General features: G+C 48.3%; 2 protein-coding genes across 3 annotated transcripts; both read right to left on the reverse strand.

Annotated features, from left to right (window-relative positions):
- Window positions 1-251: 251 nt before the first annotated feature.
- On the reverse strand, window positions 252-20993 carry camta2 (calmodulin binding transcription activator 2). Of its 2 annotated transcripts, XM_076035199.1 has the most exons (26): window positions 20910-20993; window positions 19853-19941; window positions 18919-19022; window positions 18744-18811; window positions 18529-18664; window positions 18338-18409; window positions 18116-18263; window positions 17653-17781; window positions 17117-17336; window positions 15334-16444; window positions 13672-14337; window positions 12619-12745; window positions 12374-12508; window positions 8045-8220; window positions 6999-7186; window positions 6817-6895; window positions 6303-6543; window positions 5939-6208; window positions 5283-5476; window positions 4931-5112; window positions 4558-4762; window positions 4395-4466; window positions 4259-4279; window positions 2228-2421; window positions 1271-1345; window positions 252-1186 (listed from the first exon to the last, which is right to left on the reverse strand). In XM_076035199.1, exons 2-26 carry the CDS (start codon window positions 19911-19913, stop codon window positions 1132-1134), a joined length of 4929 nt encoding a protein of 1642 aa, XP_075891314.1. In that variant the 5' UTR covers window positions 19914-19941; window positions 20910-20993; the 3' UTR covers window positions 252-1131. The 2 variants fall into 2 exon arrangements, with proteins under 2 accessions (XP_075891314.1, XP_075891315.1); XM_076035200.1 differs by lacking the exon at window positions 4259-4279.
- A 453-nt stretch (window positions 20994-21446) lies between these two features.
- On the reverse strand, window positions 21447-24446 carry LOC142894073 (stress-associated endoplasmic reticulum protein 1). The gene is made up of 3 exons (XM_076035204.1): window positions 24149-24446; window positions 22441-22516; window positions 21447-22313 (listed from the first exon to the last, which is right to left on the reverse strand). Exons 1-3 carry the CDS (start codon window positions 24230-24232, stop codon window positions 22273-22275), a joined length of 201 nt encoding a protein of 66 aa, XP_075891319.1. The 5' UTR covers window positions 24233-24446; the 3' UTR covers window positions 21447-22272.
- Window positions 24447-24914: the final 468 nt, after the last annotated feature.

Here is a 24914-nt window from a genome sequence, read left to right on the forward strand (position 1 = left end):
CAATAATTATTTAATGGTGTATTTAAAAAATAAAATAAAACAAATTCTGGCACTTTTACTAAAAGCAGGTGATGAAACACGGTGAGCGTTCAACGTGGAAGTACAAACATTCAGCCACTGCTGTGTATTATGTGCGAAAATGAAACCCGAGGTTGAGAGCGTGTGTTTGAACTGTTACGACGCCAGATGTACGGCAGCTGTGACTGCAAAGTGGCGCTAATTTGCCCGAGTGACGGTCAGAGGCAGGCGGATTAGCAAACAGCTGATTTATTCAAGATGCAGAATGTTGCATTGGACTTTCCGACAATTAAAAACAAACTCATGCAAATATTTAACAGCCAAACGACAACCACAGTGTCACACCACTGCAGGAAGGAGGCGGGTGAGTTGGGGGGAGAAAGAGAGAGAGAGAGGGAGAGAAAAAGGGAGAGAGAGACAGGAACACGGTAACTGCTGGAGGGACCCAGCTCCAATTGGTGACCTCATCAACGCAGACGTGACATCCACTTCTGAGCAGTCCGAGGTTTTAGTGGGTTCTTTAAGACTCAACCATACATCCGTGCAACACACATACACGCACACACACAGGCACACACAGCTCATGCTGTAATAAATAAACAATTTCTAGAATCTGACATGAGAATATAGATCTCTATACGTTAATATATGATTGTTAAATAGCTTCGGCATTATTTACATATGAAACACGTCTGTTCACCCTCAGCTGACCTCTCAGCAGAACCGCATTATGGGACAAGAGTGCAAGGAGGTTGCAAGTTAGCCGAAACCAAAAACTGGAGGAAGGTCAACTGGTTTGTTGGAGAAGTCTGGGAGTGGATGAGAGGGACGAGGTGCACCTGCCACCTCCTCCTGCTGCGAGATGTTCAACAGAAGTCAACCGAAGGTCAAATGTCAGCGCCTCTGAAGAAGACGAGGCGGTTAAACTACAGCCACGCTGCTAAATCCAGCCGGGAGAGAGAGTGACAGGTCGGGAGGGAGAGAGGGAGTTAAAATAACAGGAGAGAGGTGGAGGTGGAGGTGCAGTGATCAGCAGCCCAGCCTGATGTGGAAGGCAGGACTCCTGGAGTCTCGGTTCTGCTGGAGTTTGTGGGGGGAGGTGGCGTCAGAGGTCTAGGTGGTAATTCCTCTCCTCTCCAGCTCCCGGCTCTGCTTCAACTCTTTGATCCTGCGGGACACCAGAAGGCGTGTTGAGCCGAGTGTTGTGCGCAGCGGAGGGGTGGCAGTCACATACACACACATGGAGACTCACCTGTGTCTGCAGCGTCGCAGGAACCTCATGATCTTCCTGGCAGCCTGGTCCTGCTTCTTGGTCAGGAATGAGCCCCTGATCAGAGCAGTCAGAGTGCATCATTAATCAATAGCCCCCCAGACACCTAGCAGGGACCATATGTGACGTGGGTACATACTAGGGATGCAACATTATTGGGTATTTTACCCAACCGTTAGGTACACCCTGTTCAGTTTGGTAAGTTTCAGGCAGTCACAAAACTGTATCTAAACTTAGCACAGCCGCGCATGTTGTGTCAGTAGATCCACTCAGGAGCAGAAACTAGTGGTGTGGTCCCGTAGTTATCAATAACAATAACAACCTGCCTAAGCCTGCAACCCACTGCTATTAAATAGACCAACATGTCTTTGAACACGGTTTTTGCATTTACCGAACATGTCATCATCGCAACGCATCAACACTGAGACCATTTTCTAAGATTATTGAGTGTAATAGTATATCCATATACATTTGTCCATAGTCCATATACATTTGTTTTCAGCCTTTTAAAAATAAATATTTCATCATTTGTGAAAAATAAAACCAAAATAAAATCCCATGATAAATTATTTGAGTCCTCAGTCTAAAAATGAATGAAATTGTCTTTACTCGGCTGTGAGTGGGTTAAATAGTGCATTTTTTTTTAAAATAAAGTGATTATATCTGTTCTTTTAATTATTTTTACAATACAATATTGCCTTTCCTAGTCAGAGTAGTTTTATATATATAAGACGGATAAGACATGGAAAGCGTACCGTTACTGTGGCCCAAAAACCATGATGCATCCCAAACTATCAAAACTGTACCGTCGCATCCCCAGTACGTACATCATTAAAAACAAAAGGTTCAAGGTTCTACTGGCCTGACTGGGCTCTACAAATCTGGCTAGTGGGAAGTGGGAATCCTCCCAGAGCGAACCCGTTGTTCTGTTGCTCTTACTTCAAGCGGGGGTTGTGTCCTGCGGCGCCCCTCTGGCCCTGCTTGAGGCGCTCGTACTCCTTGTAGCTGCGGTAGTACTGCTGGATGAGGACGGCGGCTCGGCGGCTCTGCTGGAAACGCTTCTGCTCGTAGTAGGACCTGAACTTGGACTGGATCAAGATGGCCGCCTGGGTCATCTTCTTGTAGAGGGCGTACTGAGGGAACACAGGGACAGCGTCAGCCGTGCCATACGCAGACAAACCAGTCAGCTGATTACACCCCGGCCTGGCCTGTCCACAGGCCAGAGGCCCATCACACCGCCACTTCCTGTTCCAGAGACACGGGATGCTTTCAATTGCAGCGGCTGTTCTAATCCACCTGCTGTTGTCGTTAGCTAATTGCTAACCGATCAAAGCCTCGAATTTTACCCTTTGTCTTTCAACTTGCATTCTAATTTGCAGCAATTACTACTCCCCGATCTGATAATGACAAGAATGTTCCCACTGAAGGCGATCTGGTGGCGCAGTGGTCCGTTGCCTCACAGCAAGAAGGTTGTGGGTTTGGTTCCGGGCCTGGGACCTTTCTGTGTGCAGTTTGCATGTTGTCCCTGTGTCTGCCTGGGTTCTCTCCGGGTTCTCCAGCTTCCTCCCACACTCCAAAAACATGCATGTGAGGCGAATTGACCGTAGATGTATGTGTGTGTGTGTGTGCGTGTGTGTGTGTGTGTGCGCGTGTGTGTGTGTGTGTGTGTGTGTGTGTGTGTGTGTGCGTGTGTGTGCGAATGGTTGTCTTCATTTGTCTCTATGTGGCGATGTCCTGGGGACTTGTCCTGGGTGTCACACTGCCTTCACCCTATGACAGCTGGGATAGACTCCAGCAGACCCCGGCAACAATAAGCTCAGGATGAAACAAGTATTGAAAGTGGATGGATGGGTGTCCCCACTGAAAACAGCAGGTTGACACAGGTTTTTATGAAAAAGTGAATCGACCTCGCTAACAATGGGGGCACAGCTGCTTTCCCACTGCCTAAAAAAAATCCAGGTCTGCAGCAGAAACAAAACTTAATAAACAACAATGAAAAGCAGCATGGAAGCAAATGAGGCAAAGGGTTAGTGCTTTTTCTTGCTTTCCCCCTTTCCCCCACAGACAAAGACCACAGCGCAGCAGACAAATGAGGTGGAAAAATAGTTCCAGCTGAGATGGAACGAGGAACCAGGTGAAGGAGACGAACCTTTACGTCGTATGACGTGACTTAGCGGGTCGAACTGGGTGTAGTATTCCCTCTGCTCTCTGAGGTGATTGTTTAACCTATAGGTGTCAAACTCTGGCCTGCGGGCCAAATTTGGGCCGCAGTGTAATTATATCTGGCCCACAAGGCGATATTAAATCACTACTAGAGCTGGCCTGCTGCTATTATACAGCACATGTACTGCTAATACTACAAATCCCAGAATGCTCTGCTCAACCAGGACAGGACGTTCATTGAATTGAATTACGATGGCTTAATTGGTTTATTGTCGCTGTTTTACTTTTAAATGTATTATTAGGCCGTGGAAAAAGGTTGAACTCCAAACCAGAGGGATGCAAATAATATTTTTAATATTTTTTTTTTTTATTGGAAATTCAATTTTGCATGTGTGCAATATTAATATTTATTGTATAGTATTAAGCTTTGCCTGTTCCATATTCAGTGTTGAAGCAAAACCTGTTTGGGTCCATATAAAAAAAAGTTCACATTAATTTTTTCAATAAATATTAATGTTGGCACGCAACTTTGTCCAGGTTTAAAATGTGGTCCCACTTTGTGTTTGACAGCCCTGAAATAGCGGCTTTACACACTGTTGGCCAGTGCGATTGATGACCAGGAGGCAGCACCTGCATGCGAGTGTGAAAACATCTGGGGGTAGTGTGAGTCTCCTCAGATCACATGATACACACACACACACACACACACACACACACACACACACACACACACACACACACACACACACACACACACACACACACACTGAGGCTACATCTACTGGTTCTACTGCTCAGCCATATTACCTTCAGAGCTATCCATGTTAGCTAGCCAGGGAGAGAGAGACACAGCAGGTTAGTTCAGTGTTAGTGAGGCTCATACACACACACACACACACACACGCGCACACACACACACACACACACACACACACACACACACCTGTTTATACTTCCTGTAGCACCTCTGGATGACAGCTGCAGCCATGTCCTGCTGCTCCTTCAGCCTGCGACCCTGTGCCAAGACACAGCAGTGTTACCAGCTTTGGCCACCGGGGGCAGTGTGGTGAAGGAAAAGTGAGCGTGCTGCGTTTGGTGCAACGTGCCTTGTATCTCCGGAAGGCATTCTGGATGATCCGGGCTGCTTCGTACAGCTCCCGCTGCTCGCCGTCCGTCAGCGTCAGCAGGGCAAAGTCTCTCTCCATCTTCCCATTGGCCGACGCGTTCAGGAACTCCGCCCACGCTGCCGAGGAAGGGGGGCGGAGCCGCTGGAGGGCCAGGGCGCTGAGGGGTGAGGGGGGGCATACCCGTCTGGAGGGAAACACACACACACACACACACACACACACACACACACACACACACACACACACACACACACACACGATAAATATGTTTGCAGGACATTTCCCAAGTTTTCTTTGGTTGCGATTTAGCGCACAATGAATAAAAAATTGTATTGATTGATTAATGGCTCACCTGGGCAGGGAGTGAGTGGGCGTGTCCACTGTGTCCAGGTAGGTTGCCAGCCAGGTGTCTTGCATGGCTGGATTGTCTCTCCTCTCCCTGAGCGGAGACTCAGCTCCTCTGGGGAAGTCCTCCTGTTTGATTCGTTCAGGAGTCGCCTCGATGATTTGCTCCGCCAGCGTCGCCATGTCCACCTGGTGTGTGTGTGTGTGTGTGTGTGTGTGTGTGTGTGTGCGGTGACAAGCAGAGCAAACAGGAGCTCAACATCACATGGAGATTCAGAGTGTGTGTGTGTGTGTGTGTGTGTGTGTGTGTGGGGGGGGGGGGGGGGGGGGGGGGGGCAGAGAGGCTCCCAGCTGTGCACCTGCAGCATCTTCTCCTCCAGGTACTCGTCTTCGCCCTCGTTCTCGGCGTTCTCGCTGTAGCTCAGCAGCTGCTCCTCCAGCGTGGCCATGTGGTCCCGCTGGCCGCTGCCGTGGTGGATGTGGCCGGGAGACGGGGGGCACGCGCTCTCGTAGTCCATCAGGTAGAGAGGCGAATTCTTGGAGCAGCCCAGACCTGCAAGATGGCAACATTCAAAGCCAGAAGACAGAAGATGCAACCAACTTTCTTTTTTCTTCTTCTTGTGATTACTGTAATTATTGTATAGTTGATTTTTTTGTGTGTGGTGTTTAGTGCACAACAGCGTAGTTTCCCAATTTGGGATCAATTAAGTACATCTACTATCAACCTATCTATCCATCCATCCATCCGTCTATCATCCACCTATCTACCCATCTATCCATCCATCCATCTATCATCCATCTATCCATCTATCCACCTAACTATCTATCCATCCATCTATCCATCTATCTATCCATCTAACTATCTATCTATCCATCCATACATCTACCCATCTATCCATCTAACTATCTATCTATCCATCCATACATCTACCCATCTATCCATCCATCCATCCATATATCTACCCATCTATCTATCTATCCATCCATCCATGCCCAGTGACCCTCCCCTCCTCACCTGTGTTGCCGGAGGTCAAGGCGGCGCCAGGCTCCACCCCCCAGGCGGCCGCCGGAGGGAAGGGGGTGAGGGGCAGTGAGGAGGAGGGGGAGACAGGCAGGGAGGAGCTGAGAGAGGAGGAGGAAGAGGAGGAAGGGCTCGAGGGGGGGGAGGAGGAGGTAGGGGAGGAAGGCGAGGTGTCCATGGGGGTGGGGCCGCTGGAGTAGGCGGAGCTGGGGGAGGGTGAGGAGGGCTCGCTGGGGGACGGCAGGCTGCTGGAGGAGCTCAGACCTGGAACACAGAGACCCGCCAGGCAACACTAAGTCACTGCTGGTAAACCACCGCAGATGCTTCCATTGGGTGGGGGGTGCATCCAGGGCGTTACCCGTGTCTGGGCTGGTGGAGACCGGTGACGGCGGTGGGCGGGGCGTGGCCGGCGGGGGCGTGTCCTGGCACGTCATGTGCGTGTGCAACTCCTCCAGCGCCGCGGCGAGGCGAGTGTGACCCCGCGAGCGGGCCACAGCCAGCGGGAGGCGTCCCAGCGAGTCGGGGATCCCCAGTGCAGAGCTGTTCCAGCCGTACAGGAGCTCTGCTGCCCTCTGGTGGCCCAGAGCGCACGCCCACATCTGCAGCACACAACCACCATGAGAGCAGCGCACTGATTGACTGATCGCCTGCTGATATGTACATATATCTGTGTACCCTGTGTACTCTGTGTGTGTGTGTGTGTGTGTTTGTTTCGGCATTAGTGTGTGTGTGTGTGATTGTTTGTGTGTGTGTGTGTGTGTTTGTTTGTATGCGTTTGTGTTCATTTGTATGCGTTTGTTTTGGTGTTTGTGTTTGTTTGTTGTTTGTGTGTGTGTGTGTGTGTGTGTGTGTGTGTGTGTGTGTGTGTGTACCAGTGGGGTGCAGGAGAAGTGGTCAATGTTGAGAGGATCCACTTCCTGCTCCAAGTCCAGATTGTCGCTGTTGACGCTCCTGCAACAGAAACCGAAAGGGAGGTGAGTTTTCCGTAAGTTAGTTCCGTAAGGTCAGTTTTTTGCGTGTGTGTGTGTGTGTGTGTGTGTGTGTGTGTGTGTACCTCCAGTGGATGAGGGTGCGTATCAGGTGGGTGTAGCCCTGAGCAGCGGCCAGGTGGAGCAGCGTCATGCCACGGTGGCGGACAGAATGATGGAGCCTCTCTCCGCCCCCCCTCGCCACTGGCCACTGGCCGCCCATCATCATTCGCTCGCAAACTCCCACAATCCTCCTCTCGAACCACTGGGAAGACTGGCAGACAGACAGACAGACAGAGAAACAGACCAGATTCACTAGATGGGACTTTTTGGACCGCAGATGCTTCCTGAACTTCCCAAACTCACTTCCCCTTCCTGCTTCCCCTTTGTGGGCTCTTTACATCACATTAGCCGCAGTCTATACTGGGAGAGCCTGTCCAATAATACATTTTCTATGGGTTATGCATGGAAGGTTTGGGTGGTGCTATTAGAGGCTAAGCTAACTGTGTCACTGAGCATGTGCAATCAGTGCAATCAGTGAGACTGTCAGTGGTGGGCAAACTCTTTGACTCGTGGGGTCACAGTGAGTGCTAAAATGTGACAGAGGGGCCGGAGCAGGAGCAGATGCATGGGGTGATTTGGTGACCCACCTCATAGGATAAAATATATTATGGGATATGTAGAAAACATGTGCTTTAATGTCAATTGAAAATGAACAAAAGCAAAGTTACAACAAAATCAGTGTCATTGAATCCCCACTGTGTTTAACCCTTCATTGAAATGACTCTTAAAATACTGAAAGAAATTATGAAATCCAGCTGTTTTATGACTTGCTTACTATTAATATCATTTCTTCTAGTTCAGCGGGCCAGATTAAAAAGCTTAATGGGCCGCATATGGCCCCCGGGCTGCAGTTTGCCCATGCTTGGACTAGAGTCTTTGTCGGCTCTTGGCAGAGGTCGACTTGCCATCTATTTTCACTCCCTGACTACTGATGCCACAGCATTGTTTTTTTTTTGGTGGTGGTGGTGGTGGTGCAGTTTCTGGGATGGCAACAGAAATCATCCATTTAACAAATCACTTCTTGGTCTCATCTCAGAGACACCTGTCAGCCCTGTCTCTCATTTCTCACCTGTTCCTGCTCCTCAGGTCGAGGTGGGGGAGGGGGCGTGGCCAGCTGGCAGCCCTGCTGCTGCTGCTGCTGCTGCTGCTGCTGCTGCTGGTTGCTTCCATTACGTGCTGCCATCTCTGCCATCCTGCGCTCCATCTGCTCGAGACGCTCCAAGATGGACATCCTAAACTGATTGTCTGCGCACACACACACACACACACACACACACACACACACACACACACACACACACACACACACACACACACACACACACACACACACACACACAGTGAGATCTGCTTCCAATCAGCTGCAGTTCCAACTCTTAGCTCTGGACTGACAGGGTGAACTGAACAAAGAAGAAAACAAGGTCAGTGTGTGTATGTGTGAAATGTGTATGTGTCTGTAGCTTTAACCATAAGATAAATGGAAAAGTCGGCTTCAACAACGAGTAAAAGAGGGAGCTCTAAACTTGCACACACACACACACACTCACGTGGAAACTATCTTGAATGACTTCAATTATCCTGGCACTGCCTCTGTGTGTGTGTGTGTGTGGGAAATAAAAGTGGACTCCCTAATATAGCCTAGATACACTGTGACCTGTATGCACAGCAGCACACAAACACTCACTCCCTCTCACCCCCTTTCTCTCTCTCTCTCTCTCTCTCACACACACACACACACACACACACACACACACACACACACACACAAAGGTACCCACCAACCGCCCCGACGAGTTCAATCAGCTGCCCAGACAACTCGGGCTAAGCGGCTAAGCTGCTAAGCTAACCCTGCTAACTCCACTAGCTAGGAGCGACTCGGGGCTTCACTGCAGCCGCCGGCCACCAGGGGGCGACTTAACGTTGTAAGGCGTATTCGTGAGATCACTAAACCTCAAGTTTCTCTCAGCGGTGCCCACAAGCTCCACTTCAACACATCATTAGTTCACCTGGTCCCGCCTCCGGCTGGTTGCCGTGGTTACAAATCAGCCATGTCTGCATGTCAGACACAGGAACTCCCCCCCCCCCACCCCCACTCCCCACACACACACGCACAGAACCTAATACACACACAGGGTCAGAATAGTCCTACCGGCAGCGTCCTGCTGCTGACAGTCTTCCATCTTCTGTGAGTCACTGTGTGTGTGTGTGTGTGTGTGTGTGTGTGTGTGTGTGTGTGTGTGTGTGTGTGAGTGTGTGTGTGTGAGTGTGTATGAGCACAGGTGAGGAGCATTCTGGGTACTGTATGATGTCACGGCAAAAGTTAAGTATGTCTAGCACACGCACGCACGCACACACACAGAGGTGTCGACAAGCAGATGAGAGACACACACCCTAAATTAAGTCACACACGCAGACTGAGTGGCCGTGTGAGGATCAACTAGTTAGAGAGAGACAAACACAGGTGCAAGGCATGCTGGGAGTTACTGAGGGCAGTGTGCGAGCCCACTTGTGTGTGTGTGTGTGTGTGCGCGCTACTGTTGCTGCATGTCTGTCTCACATTCCTGGCTGCGAGCCTGATACTCGCTACTAGACCCTTCTCTTTCCCCAGCACACACTGCCTTTCCGAGCTTAGTCCTCCCCCTGGTGGTTGACCTCAGTACAACAGGGACATGAACCACTACGCCAGTGTTTTTCCACCAGTGTAGCACCAGTGGCACGCTGAGATTATGCAGGTGTGATGTGAAAAGTTATTCAATTCCACTTAAAGGTCCAGTGAGTAGAATTTGGCCTGATTTATGATTTTTCTATTGGGAAAATCTTAATATACTGCCCATAAAATATTAATGCAAGTGTATATTCGCAGTACAATAAAAGTAATTTGGTTTTCCAAGCCATAGCACAGTTCTTATTTATGTTTAAGAACATGCACACATCAATAAGGATCTTGCTCCCAGTTAGCTGCCATATTTGCAAGGACAGTTTGTGTGCGCAGGCCACCGTAGTTCACCGGCAAGCTTGGCAGTGGGAGGGTAAGTGGAAGAGTGCTGCAATCTGCTTTTGACAAAGTATTGGATATTGTTGCCAGCTGCTCTCTTTGTCCCTCTCCCCCTGACTTAGGTCCACTTTCTATTCCCCCTCTACTCCTTGTCCCTCCCTCGGTCCGCTCATGGCCAGAATATCATTACTACAATAAAATACAATAAAACCTGTACAGACCCTGTGTGATTCACACTCTCGAGTCACAAGCTCTACTGTTGAGAATTAAAAAAAAAAGACTTTTAGACACATTTCTGCTGGTCATTATGGCCAGACAGGACAAGGGGGGGAAAAAAGTGCTGTAATATAAAATGTAACCACTTGATGTCACCGTTTCCTCTCAAAATCACCAAATATTATACGTTTGGCCTAAAATATCCACATTCCATTGTGTAGTGACTGTGCTATATAAGAAATGTCAGTCTATTTTCCTCAATTCCTCCCAGGATAGGACAGGCCCATGTTTCACACTAAGTGAGTATAAATAAGTGACGGGACTAAACTGTCATTATTAGGTAAAAAAGAGTGTCATTTTATAATATTTTTGGTTCGGTGTGCCATGGGCTGTGGCTCAAAAGGTTGAACAGCACTGCAGTATGTAATTACTGGGACTACTTGTCAACAAGTGGGAACAGCATCACTCTGTACCTGTCTCAGTGGAATCTAAACTAGCTCTGCACACACTGGTGCAAGTAAGAAGGTTTTGCAGGAGTGTCTTATTGTGCAAGTATGATATTGTGTAAAGTGGATTGACAAAAGTAGAACCCAGGTAGAAAAGCTCACCTGCACACTGAGCTTCATGGTGAAGTTTGGCCGCCCGCCTACAGCCAGAGCTAGCACATGCATCCCTCAATGCTAACAACACACCTTGTGAGTCACTTTGAGAGTTAAGAAGTTTTTGCGTGAACACCGTCACTCCCAGCACACACACAACTATTCACCAAAACATTAACACGTGGATCACAAAGACAAAAAGCATTTCCTGGTCCAGAAGAAAAAGGCTTTCTCACAAGCTGGCCAAGTTCAGCTTTAGGGAGCGAACATCAGGAAATGACCGGAGCCTAAAGTTATAAAACAAAACACTCAGCATCTGGGGACAGCTGGTAGACCAGGTCCTGCCCTTTAAACATCTGGGGAGTGAACCAGACATCTGGCCATTCTTTACACTGCACACCAACTCAATGTGCAAGAAAGCTCAAAGCTCCCCACTGGAGAGGGAACTTCAATTCATTCTAATCCTGGTTTGCTGCTCATTCAATCCCTCCTCACATACGCAGGTGCATTTGTTTGAGTTGGGTTTGCTGTTGTGTTGTTTTGGGGTGGGAAGGTGTGTGTTGTAAATGGTTGAAAATCAGAGTCAGAATCAAAGGACATGGTAATACTGGCTGTTGATGGCGTCCTGTTGGATGGGCACTGCAATGAGCCAAACCTGACCACAAGGTGTCACGATTTCATCAAAACGCGGCACCTTCAGCGTTTCATCGCGATGAAACTCTCTCACCACCACATTTGGGGTGGGGTGGGGGGGTGGGAATCAGTTTAGTGAATGGACAGAACCATAAACTCCCAAATAAAAATATCAACATTAAGGAGGTGCGAGGCCCAGACAATCGGATCCGTTATGGCACTGAGGAAGACTGAATCAACATGTGTTTGGTCCGAGGCACCCGAAGCCCATTTACTCACACACTCACACACCAATGGGTGGCTGCTGCCATGCAAGGCGCTGCCAGCCCCATTTGGACACAACGACAGACTGGGATGGAGCGGGATTTGAACTGCCAACCTTTCTGTCATTGGACAACCCACTCCACCTCCTGAGCTTCAGTCGTCCGTGATATACAGTCAGTGATATCACTCAGGATATCACTGACATTCAGGATTTTTGAGATGAACACTGCAGTGTTGGGGGCCGTTTCCCATTTTTTTTGGCTCGTATTAGTTTAGCGATGTGCGACACGGTGGTGCAGTGGTTAGCGCTGCCGTCTCACAGCTAGAAGGTTGTAGGTTTGATTTCGGGCGTGGAGCTTGCATGTTGTCCCTGTGTCTGCGTGGGTTCTCTCCGGGTTCTCCGGCTTCTCCCACACTCCAAAGACATGCATGTGACCTGAATTGGAAACTCTGAATTGTCCTGAGTTGTGTGTGAGTGCGAATGGTTGTTTGTCTTTTTATGTGGCCCTGCGATGAACTGGCCACTGGTGCTGGGTGTCACCCTGCCTTCACACTATGACAACTGGGTTAGGCTCCAGCAGACCCCCGCGACCCTGACTTCAGGAAGAAGTGGGCATTGATAATGGTGGATGGATAGCTGAGTGACAGATAGACGATGCCGACAGTGAGAGGGCAAAGCCTGCCGACTGACCGTCCAGCGAGAGCCAGTCGAGCTGGGAGCTGGGTAACGAGCTGGCATTCCTGGCTCGATACTCGAAGAGCACCGACGAGGAGACGGAACCTCTGGACTCCAGAACCTGCAGACACACCAGCCCGGCCTCGTGGGCTGTCGGAGAGACGGGAACTTATCAGTAAAAATTAAAAAGACTCCGAGAGACATCCTGGTGTTCCACTGGCACTTCACATTGCATGTAAATGGCTCACGTGCGTGTGTACCTGGGCAGTAGCAGCGCAACACCCCGGGCTGGATCAGCGACGCTGGGACGGCGGTCTGATCAAAGACACACGAGTACCGACCCGACTGTTCACTCCATGGTCCCGTGATCAAAACCTTCACTCCTCCCTGAACGCAGACAGAAATGAACACATAAAACACAACTCAACACCACCTGCTTCAAAAGGAAATCAGGACAACCGCTTTGTGTGCATCTAAAGAAGCCCAGCTTTCACACTGAGTGAGGATAAATAAATGAACTATATTCTCATTATTAGGCAAAAAAAATAAGAAATTTCAATGTAAAAAATGTGCCGTGGCTGAAGGTTGAAGAACACTGGTGTAGAAGGGACAGAGCTGTCAGACTGATGGGAGGTGTTATTTCTGCCAAGTACCATTGGGAATTTTGAAAACACTTCATTTTAATTGTCACATTCCAACAAACAAATAAGTGGAAGGATTTTTTTCAAAACAACATTTTTTAACATTTAAATTCCCATCCACCAAACTGACCACTTATTTGAGTTGCTTGCAATGGATGGGCCAAACAGAGTTGAGAGATTCATTTCACATGAATAACCACCACAAATATCCTATGTGTGGTGGTAGGGTTAGGATCTGGCAGCGTGGTTATTAGAGTTGTGTAGTTTACTGTGTTGGTGTCGGGTTGCCAAAAGACTTGATTAACGGTTGAAACTGCAGCATGCACGAGCTGCGAGGGCTTCAACTGGGGTGACGGCCGGGGACTCTGGCAGGCTGGCAAGGCTGTCACTGGGTCACTATACACAGATCCACCCATCCAGCCTCAGCTGTGTTTCCTCTTCCTCTCAGTTTTGCCAGGAAGACAAACGACGACAGAGCAGCACTACATCTTCATGAACAATATAGTGCAGCTATTAACATATCACTCAGTAGCTTGAGCAAACATGGCCAAACACATTTTAGCACCCATTGTGACCCCACTAGTCAAAATGTTTGCCCACCCCTGAACGCGAGTGAGACAGGTATGAAAGGTGGAGCTGCTGCTGCTGCTGCTGCTGCTGCTGATTGGTTACCTCTGGGTACGACCACTCTGGGGAGAAGTCAGTGATGGAGGCGAGGCGGCTGGAGGAGGACGAGGGCAGCGGATGGGGGAAGGGTAGGAAGGAGGAGGAGGGCGAGGGTTGGGGGGGCACCATGTAGCGCACTCCTGTCGGAAAGACAGCAGCGGGGGCGGGTGCAGCGTGCGGGGCGGGGCTCTGGGCCGTCATGGGAGTGGCCTCCTCGGTCATGAAGTCGGAGATGAGGTCCGGGAACTGGCTGTCGAAGGAGATGTCCAGCTCCTCCCCTCCCTGCTTGCAGGACTCCGCCTCCTCCGCCTCGTCCTCCAGCTGGGCGTCCACGCAGGCCTCCTCGGCGCCGTACTCCCGCCCCGCCTCTTCCTTCACCTCGATGGGGCCCATCACTATGTGATCCATGACATCAGCGGACGGGCTGGGGTCGGGTTCGGCCCGTTTCTGTTCTGGCACCAGGGTCCGGTTGGCAATTGGAAGTTGGGCAGCAGGATGGTGATTGTAGGGCGCCGTAAGGACCAATGAGTGGCTGTTAGCTGGTCCCTCCATTTCATCAGAAGGTTGGATGAGCTGCCTCGAGGGGTCCTGGCAGACCAGGAGGAGGGACGCAGCGCCGCTGCTGCTGCCACTAGCATGCTGCTGCGGGGATGAGCGCGGGCTGTTGCTGGTCTGAATTTCAAAACAAAAAAACAATATAAATAAACTATAGCCTAAATGGATCACACATACATCATCACTGCTCCCAAATTAGCTGAAAAAACAAAACAAACAAGTGAAAATACAAAACTATACAAGGTTAAAATATGAAATACATTGACTCACCAAGAAGCCAAACACATCATATTGTCAATAGTCTATTATTGTGTTATTAGCACTTAAATATCATGCACATCATTGATGTTTGCCCTTGTACCTGTTGTGCATGATGCAATAGTTAAGTAGCTGTAATGCAGTCAGGCCTGTGGTGCCTGAAGCTGCAACCAAATGCCCTCTTGAGTTTAGCAAGTTGAGGGAAAACGTGACGCAATCAAAAAATATTCAACAATGACTTTGATGGAAATCAATTACAGCTTAGTTACGTATGCACAGTTTCTGCAGACCTTGGTGTATTAGAAATTGTACTAAATGGGATTGACTGTTCTGAGTATTGAAAGAAATGTTTGGCTTTAATAGGAACCTTCATTTTTCTATTCAAACATGATATGTGCCTTCCTCTCTGCAATAAATGTATGTGCACATCAGTGATGCAAAGAAATCACAGCGCAATAAACATCACGTCCCCCTCACCTGTTTACAATACTCATACTGCACTGCTTTTTGACCACGCTCCATCTCCTACTGCTGCACCTAAGTTTCTTTTGTATTTGCTTGTTACAGTATAAGTATACATAAGTATACAAGTATACATTATATACATATATATATTTTTTTCTTTTTTCTTTTACTCCACCACCAGGTTGCACATTTGTTTACTTTTTAGTTTTGCTGATTATCTTTTTGTTTTGTGTGGTTTTTTTTTTATCTCAGTCGTGAGAACAGAGACAAACCGGAGTCAAATCCCCTGCTCGGCATGCACAACCTTGGCCAATTCAGCTGATTCTGATTCTGAAATGTAAGTCAGTGAAAAAGCTTGTCTAGGCAGAAGCGGCCCCAGCGAGGTCTCACCTGCAGCAGAGCCAGCTTGGTGGGAGGACCACCACTGCCCTCATCATCATCATCGTCATCAGTGCCATCAACCCTTCCCTTCTCCACCGTCTCCTCCCTCACTCCCGATGACTCCTCCAGAGATGCCAGCTCCAGGCAGAGGGGGAGGAGCGGCGGGGCCACGGAGGAGGAGGGAGAGAAGGTCAGGGTGGCGGGGAGGCCAGACAGCGGGGGAGAGGAGGAAGAGGAGAGCGCGAGGGCGGAATCTCGCCTGTCGGCGTCAGAGAAGGAAGAGGAGAGGTCAGATGGGGGAGAGACAGAGGATGAAGGGGTGGAGGGAGGCGACAGGGAGAGGGCCAGGGAGGGGGCCGACAGGGGGGAGGAGGAGCAGAGAGCGGGGGAGGGGGAGGACGAAGAGGGAGGAGCTGGCCCGCCGTAGGTCTGACCCTGTTTGGGGGAGTTAAGGAAGGAGTCAGGGTCAAAGGTCGGCAGTGGGGAGGGTGGCTGTGGAGTGGGTAAGGGTGAGGATGGGGGAGAGGTGAGAGACGCAGCAGTAGCAGCAGGAGGAGGAGCAAGAGTGGGAGGAGGAGGTGACCGGCTGGAAGGGCATGTGTTGGACGAGGACGGGGTCAGGAGGAGGCCGCCGATGACCGGGGAGGGCAGGAGGGTGAGGGAGAGCGTGGCCACGCCTGGGGCCTGCAGCGGGGGAGCTGGGGGAGGCAGGGGGGAGGGCGCGGGTGGCGAGGAAGAGGGGGGCGAGGGGGAGGCCGGCTGGGCGGCGGGAGGAGGCAGCGTCGGGGAGAGCAGCAGCTGTCTGGTGGACTGGCTGAACGACAGACTCTTGGCTGGCCCCGCCTCCTCTCCTCCTCCTCCTCCTCCTCCTCCTCCTCCTCTCGCTCCACCCGCCCCGACTCCACCTGCGATGGCGGTTGCCGTCGCCATGAGGATGAGAGCATTCTGAGGTAGCGCCACCGTGGCGAGGCTGGCGTGGTGGTGCTGCTGCTGCTGGTGCTGGTGCTGCTGCTGCTGGTGGTGGTGCTGGTGGTGCTGGTGGTGGTGGTCGTAGAAGTTGCTGCTGTGGTTGCCCACGGCGATGGCAGCTCTTTGGGGCTGGGGGGGCGAGGAGGCGGAGCTGAGAGAGGAGACACAGAGAGGTGAGAATCAAACAGCGCTTGTGACATTAGGCGACAACACACCGTTCAGTGCACGACTGGGTTACGTGATATTTCTCGTTAAATATGCTACAAAAACGAGACAAGTGCACGTCGTACGCGACTTCGGAAAAAATAATTTACCAACAGGTGGTGGCGAGAGAAGCCTACGGAATTATTTCCTGGTTTTAACATCTGCTGTAGCTAGGACAACTGCAGTTGTGAGTCAACAAAGGGAGCCGGAATAGCGAGTTGATCCGAAACACCGGCCTTTGGTCCTCATGCAGGTCTTTGGGCCACAAAGCAACACACTGCTCCCACTCTGGCTTGTGGTGTTTGCCAGGCGCAGTCTTCAGCAGTGCAGCCATTCAGGCACTTTGCAGCGGGGAGTGCTTTGCTCCTTATCTTATCTAACCATAATCTTTCAAGCTGTACCCATTCACCACGACTGACTTGATTTTCTTGCCCTTTGTAGCAACAAAACTCTCGCTTCCTTCAGCCAAACGCTGACGCGCCCGGTCTGGCGCTGACGTGCCGGCTGTGGAGGTGCGTGGCGCTTTGCATCGGGTCTGAACGACACCATCAGGTTAACAAAGATTTTGATTTAAAATCGATGAATAGCACAGCCCGAACATGCACCGTCTCACACTTACACTGGGGGGCGGGGTGATGATGCGGGGCTGCTCTGAGCCTGGAGGAGGGGCAGTTTGGAGTCACCTCCTCCACCTCCTCCACCTCCTCCACCTCCTGCACCTCCTGCACCTCCTCCGACCCCCCCCTCCCCCGCTTCAGAGGACGAGGGGGGAAGTTTGGGGGAGATGATGCGATGCTTGGTGCTGTTACAGCGGTGAGGAATGTTCAGACCTGAAGAGACTGCACACACACACACACACACACACACACACACACACACACACACACACACACACACACACACACACACACACACACACACACACACACACACAGTGAAATGTCAACAGCAAATGTTACAATCACTAAAATTTTCTTAAAAATCAAATTGAGACAATATTGCTTCATTTTTCAGTTTTGAGAACACACACACACACACACACACACACACACACACACACACACACACACACACACACACACACACACACATACACACACACACAGAGGATAGTCACAGTGATCACAGTGATGTTGCCTCACAGCTGCATGTTACCTTGGCCGGTGTTGCAGAGACAGGTGTGTGTGCGTGGCTGCGGTTTCGTTCGCTGTCGCTCCAGGATGTGCTGAACCAAGTCCTCGATACTAAAGTCTTCTGAGCCTCCAGAACACTTCATACTGTGGACTGAAGCAGAGACGGGTTAGCACCAGCTCACCCCGGCCGGGTCATACCACACACTGTAAAAATGGTGCCCACTGCCTCCCTGCTTGGCACTCAGTGATCAGGCTTGGAATCGGTGGGTTGGATCACCCAGTGATTCCCGGGAGCAACACCGCTGCTGCCCACCGCTCCCCCAGGGGATGATGGGTCAAATGCGGTGGAGAAATTTTGCATCCGTCGGGATGTGACAATCACTGGGACTTTAGAAAAACGCACATCAACGCCCGAGAATCTCTGACAACACCACAAATTGTGTGTCAGTATGTGGACCACTCTGTGTGTATGTGTGTGTACTTACACATGGGTCTCAGCTGATTCAGCAGGTCGTCACGGCTCCACCTCACACCATCATGGCGGTCAGACAAAGTACACAGCAGTGGACTGTATTTCCCAGAATCCTCCAGGGATGGCACATTAAGGTAGTGGACCAGTACGATGTCTGGGTTCTGCAGCACACACACATTACTGTCAAGCACCTCCTGCCTCTGAATTGTACCGTGTGCCTGTGTCTGTGCGGTACCTGCAGCAGCCAGTAGCATCGTCTGTGGAATGTCGGCACAATGGAGGAATGGACGTAACAGCCATACAGGCACTGAAGAGCAGAGAGGCAGTCACACTTGATCAGGACACATATTGACTAGGAAACTGTGTTGGGGCTAGCCAGTCGCTAGCCAGTCGCTAGCCAGTCCCATTAAAAGCAGAGCGGCTCACCTGCAAGCCCTGGATCTTCAGCTTCATGTGGTCCTCTCTCGTTGTCTTGCCATCCTTCCTTTTTTTCCAAGCGTATCCATCCTTCCTGTACTTCACCTTCTTCCTGTTGTAGAGGATGATGCTGCCATTCTTTGGCCTAAAACACATGGACACATTGTCATTGGTGCACTGTGTCCTCACTCCTCAGTGTAGACTGGCGAGCTTTAAAGTCGTACCTGGTTTTCAAGGAGCAAGAGAGCCACTCGTCATGTCGGTCAAAGGAAATCAGGTAAGAAGCAATCTCCTGCAAAACAGAGGGCCATCAATATTCACTTATTCACTAACACTTCCTGTTTGAATGGACGGCAAGTCTGATCAACCCCGTTGGTGGTCGAGAAGCGAAGCCGTCACCTCGTTAGTGTTCCATCTTAGGCGCTCATTAGGCAACCCTGAGAGACGGGGGAGACACTCTAGCAGTTTGTTGGGGAGAAAGACCTTCCTGGGACCTTTATTGTCTGCACAGAGAGAAAACAGTCAGCTGCAGCCACACGCAAACTCACAGTAATGGCAAAAATGTCAACGCTTCAAAGACACTGACTCTGTGTCTTAGAGCAGGGGTGTCGAACTCAAATACACAGTGGGGCCAAAATGTAAAACGTGGACAAAGTCACAGGCTAAAACAAATCTTCCTCCAGATAGAATAGTGAACCTTTTTATATGGACCCAAACAAGTTTTGCTTCAACACTGAATATGGAACAAGAAAAGCTTAATACTGTACAATAAATGACTTCATATTGCAAACATGCTAAATCTAATTTCAAATTGAAAAACCTCATCAGAATAAATAAAATGTCAATAAAAATCATAGTCCTCTTTTTAATTTGCAACCTTCTGATTTAAATTTCAACAGCAACCTCTTTGCACGGGCTAATAATACATTTAAACATTAAATAACAACAACCCAATTCATTAATAATATCCTTCAATGAGCAAACTGTCTCGATTGACTTGCCAAAATACTAGCGGAGCACTCTAGGATTTGTAGTACTAGCAGGACATGTGCTGCATAATAGTGGGGGGGCCGCTCTAACAGTGATTTCTCCATTGCCTCGCGGGCCAAATATAATAACACTGTGGGTCAAATTTGGCCCACAGGCCAGAGTTTGACACCTATGTCTAAGAGTATTAGTCAATATATTTATTTCACACACAGAACGACAGAACCAGTTAAACATGAGCAGGAAGACAACATACAGCCGATACAGACAGACAGGAATTGACAAAGTGCTCTATCATCACCATGGCAACAAGACTGTTCGCATGCAGCTGCGGTGTTGGACTTACCTGACTCTGTGGAAACCATCTCCTTGATGCTCATGGTGACTGGTCCATGGACAGGTCTCATGCAACCCAAGGCCACCTGCACTGCCTCACTGTGTGCACGCATGTATAGATACGGAGAAAGAGAGACGCACAGGAAAGTAGTGATTAACTTCGTCACACTGTGACATCAGTGTGCGTGAGATGTGATTTAAGTCTGATGCACTGCATCCGGTAATTTATTTGCAAATCATATTGTCTGCTTATTCACACATAGCAAAAGAGAAAAACGAAAGCCACTGCATAATGGCATGAAACTGGGCACCATCACACACACCCGTTCACACAAACACTCCCACCTATCTCCCTGTTGCCTGGCAACAGCTGAATCTGCGGCTTCTTTCTAATGGACAGTGTGTTCGTCATTTGTGGTTGCACATTTGTCTGGGTTTATCACTTCGTGTGGATCGAGCGCTCTCCGCTAGTGTGTGTGTCAACCATAAGTAACAAAATTATGACAAAAATCAACACACATACAGCAGTGTTGTCCCAAAGCTGCATTCCCAACCTCCCGGAGGCCGACTTTAGACCGCGGGATACGGTGAATGCTTTCGCCGCCGCTCGGAACTTTTTCTCCCCCCCCGGATACCGGAGCTCGGCTCCGACCAACCCGCTGAGCAAGCTAACCTCAGGTCTGACGTTTCTCGCTGTGACACGGCCGACGGATTAGAGGAGGCGACAGCACGCTTTCACACGTTGGTAGAACTAGTTATACCACGAACTCATCACCTAAAACAAAATAAAAGTCTTTATCTTTATTTAAGTAAATATCGCAGGTTGTCAACACTGCCAATAGCCGCTGCTAAGCTAACAGCAGCTCCTTATCAGCAGTGATTAAACGCCTGCTTACATTAGCAGCAGGGTTCGAAATTTGGGTTTAAACGCGTCAATCTCGACCAGTCAACCAAGACTATTTATATGTAATGTACCAACATATTAAACGCTTCCAGGCACTGCTGATATGCATGAAAAGGAGTTGATAAAAAAAACAAAAAAAAAAACAGACTGGTAAAGCATTTACCTTCCGCTTTCAGCACAGCCGCCATCTTCTCTCACTGACGTCACTGCGTACCGACGTGGGAGGTACAGTGGTGGTGGGATACTGTAGGAGTCCAGTGTGTTTAAATTTTAATTTTGTCATCACCGTCTTTTTTTAAACTGACCACTCTTAACAACCTCAGTCTTTCGAAGGACGGTGTTTCACTAGACACGACAAAAGCGTTATTACATTAGTTTAATAAGAATTAGACTGAGAATAAATTATGCTGGAAAGAATAAACCTGTATGTGTTTACAGAGTAGTCTGGTGATATTTACGCTACCAGCTGACTATTGGTTCATTGAAACAAGTTGACACACGGCAGAGAATTATTGCAGTGTCATTATAATGAAGGTTAAACCATCACAATATACGCCACAATGTTAAAGTCAACATTAAAATGAATCACAAAGTTATACATTTAATAAGCCCATTGTGTAGAAATCTGAACTGTGACACTGCAACATTCACTACATTTCATCCAACAAACATTAATCAAGTCACACAAGCTCAGAGGCCATTAGAGAAAAATATCACTGGTTTATTTTGTAAAAAAGCAGAATGTTGTCATCCAGCTGGAAGCTCATGTCATCTGAAAACAGTGGCAAAAGTTTGACGGCTGTGGTGTCACTTCCTGCTGGACAAGAAGGACACTGCCACACAGAGGTTAAAAAGCAAGGGAAACAAGATAATTTAAGTGGGTTTTTTTCCAACAACTGTAGCACATATTTACTTCACTTTCTACGGACAAACATTTGAACAAACATTTTCGTTTACACTTGCCCGAACCAAGACAGGTTATTAATTGTGAAACATTTCAAGGAAGTGCTCACTGCCCAGTCCATCATCATAGAACTGTTACTCTCAAAACAACAAATAAGCCTGTTTATGACTCAAGATGTAGGATCCTGATGACAGTTCAGTTATGAACAGGTTCATTGATACCACTGATTTCAGCGACGTGACTGGTCACCAGTCAATCGGAAACAGTGACGCAGGAAGTTAAATATGATTCGCAAAAAAAACAAGAAAAGCAAAACAAAACCCAAAACAAAAAAATGCCTCAGCTTCAATTCGACATCAGGTGTGCACAGCTGGACAACAGAAGGGGGAGTTAAGACTTCATCTGACAATGAATACATGATAACTGGCTGCTCAGCTTAATTAACCAGTAAGAAGGTAAAAACAGTTACAGTGAGAAGAAAACAAAGACAGTTCAGATTTCATCTCCACAGGAACGTGTGTGTGTGTGCGAGTGAGTGTGTGAGTGAGTTTGGGTGTGCGCGTGCATGCACGCGCAACTGAGTGGCATCATGTGGCGGCTCATCTCCAAGGGTCAAACATCATCACATTCCTTGCCTGATGCTCTGGATGATCTGGAAGATGGCTGCAAAACAAAAGCACAAATGCTGTGTGAGTTTGCTTTTGTGAGCAGTGAGGTCATGGGAGACTTTGATGTAAGAAAGATGCAATTGTCGTTGTAGTTGGCTGGAAAAGACTAATGTGGAACCTACCTGACCCACAAACCACAAAGACAAAGAGCGCGAGCAGCCAGGGGCCGACTGGCGACTTCTCCTCGTTAACAGGCCGCTGTGAACAAGCGTGCACAAAGGTAAAATTATGAGGTTAAACTGTGTAAAAACTAAAAACTTAATCAGAAATAACTAATCAAAATAAACAACATAACATATTTATTACAGAGAGAAATAGCTCTTCTTTCATCTTACTAAAAGTCCTGTCCTGAAATGATTGCCTGATCCAAAGCAGCTCCTAAACATATATATATATATATATATATATATATATATATACATATATATATATATATATATATATATATATATATATATATATATATATATATATATATATATATATATATATATATATATATATACACATATATATATATATGAATAAAAGAACTTGAGACACCACACATACTTTAATAAAGAGAAGAAATAAAGTGTTTACTGCAAAAAGCAGATGTAAATGTACTGGTCAATTGTCTGTAGACAATATGCTGGAATTTGACAGAACTGCTGCCAATGAATCCAACAGCCACCGTGATGGAAGAATATTCCCTTATTAAGTTTCACATTTTATCACCACATTTTGGGATTTGGACGAGTTTAGAAGGACAAGAGCACGCCGTTTCTTCCTCCATTCTGCCGTTAAACTTGCTTCTTTGACGGTGCCAAGATTGCACACTGCTTCTCTGTCCGAGGGTTGCAAAGTCCACCCGCACTCAGACCTGTTTGAAGCAGCTTTTTTATGGTGCCGAGAACAGGCAAACAAAGCAGGAGGGACAGAGCTAGAAAATTTTTGGTTATGCCAGCGTTGACACTCCCTTCTCATGATGTTATTTGGAGCCAGTTTGTGCAATCTTGCTCACCGGGTGCGCCTCTAAGGGTTATGCAGGACTCAGATTCCCATTCACAAGACCTCATGTTGTTTACATATATGAAGGAGAGGTAACCTGATAAGAGAAACCTCTCACTCACGTCTCAAGATTCCTTACAAAAGGCAGCTCACTGCTAAGAACGGTCTGTGGTGGAACAGTCGCTACTCTGAAACTGACACAATGTTGCTCTCATGGTGGCGTCGTGTTTATTTGGTGACGTGTTTGAGAAACGTTCCCTCTTACAGACACTTATGGAACTGATTTGTTACGCCCACCCGCCTTGTACGGACCAACATAGCAAGATTGATTTAATAAATAAATAAATAAATTCATACACAAGGGTCCAGCCAGCAGTTTGTGGGTGTTGCAAGACAATGTCACACAACAAGTATTTGGGTGTGTGGACCTGACGACACGGAAGCTACCACAGGTGTGCCAGATTTCAAAGCAGAATGTGGTTGGTTCTCACAAGGGGGTTAAGAATGTGGTATGTATTAAATATATATATATGATAGTTTAACATGCAGTTCATCTGTCAGTGTCATCATCATCATCATCATCTTAATACATTGTTAGGAGTCAAGAGAGTGGGATTGTTCATGATCACCAAACTCTCGCAGCTTGCCGCTAGTAGCGTCAGTGCTAATGCTAATGTGGCTCTGTCGAAGCTTCTTTTTCCACGACCCGCTTCAAATTTGCGAGCCGCTCCACTAATGAAACGACTACGACCCTGTATGTTCAATAGCGAAGGTTTGTGGGGTGACACTGGGCAACGTTGTCAGGTAACTATGCGAGAAAGCCTGCTAGGTGGTCAGTACCGAGGTCTTCTGGACGTGTCCCCGCTGTGTAATGGTCTTGCTATGCCGTTCATTTGCCACCTTCATCCGCTGTACCGCCGACATGATTCAGCCTCGGAGGGGATCGGGATCGGGAGAGCCTGAGAGTCAGCCGAGAAAAGAGTACTGTCCACACAAGGTTCCGCGCTAGATGAAAGTCTTTGTCGATCGGTCCCGTTTCCGTGTTGTTGTAGCAGGAACGTCCAAATATGATGTTATGTTACTGTGAGGGCTAGCTGTTAGCAGAACGAGTGAACTCCCCAGTAGTCACGTGACAGGGACGAATTGCGAAACGCTTTAGCTTCACTGCCCTCTAGTGGTGGGATGAATCTATCACTGTTGGAATGTGGTTCTGCTGTTTGATCAGGCAGTCCAAAATAATCATTTTCCAGATATGTTCAGTTTTTATGGCAGCAGAAGGAATATGCCAGAAGCGAGGAAATAAACTTAGGCAAATGGAGGAAAACACAAAGTTTTACTTGTGATATTCTGCAATACAAAGACAATGACACTGCTTATTCAGCATGTTCAATCAGTATACAGTGACACTGCCTCAAGAAACGTGTAATGTTTGCTAGCAAAGATAACTATCAGAAATAGAGAAACTGATGTCTCTTCATAGTTACAGTTTATAGTTTATTTTTAAAATGATGTGTTTTGCTCAAATATGGATGGGCATGTCAGTGAATAGTGTGTACCCGCCCACCCATGATATTGGCTACAGGCATTTTCTTTTTCTTTTTTTTTT

Source organism: Nelusetta ayraudi, unplaced genomic scaffold, assembly GCF_046127955.1.
Source record: "Nelusetta ayraudi isolate G7.1 ecotype Tasmania unplaced genomic scaffold, CSIRO-AGI_Nayr_v1 ptg000042l, whole genome shotgun sequence".
Lineage (NCBI taxonomy): Eukaryota > Metazoa > Chordata > Actinopteri > Tetraodontiformes > Monacanthidae > Nelusetta > Nelusetta ayraudi.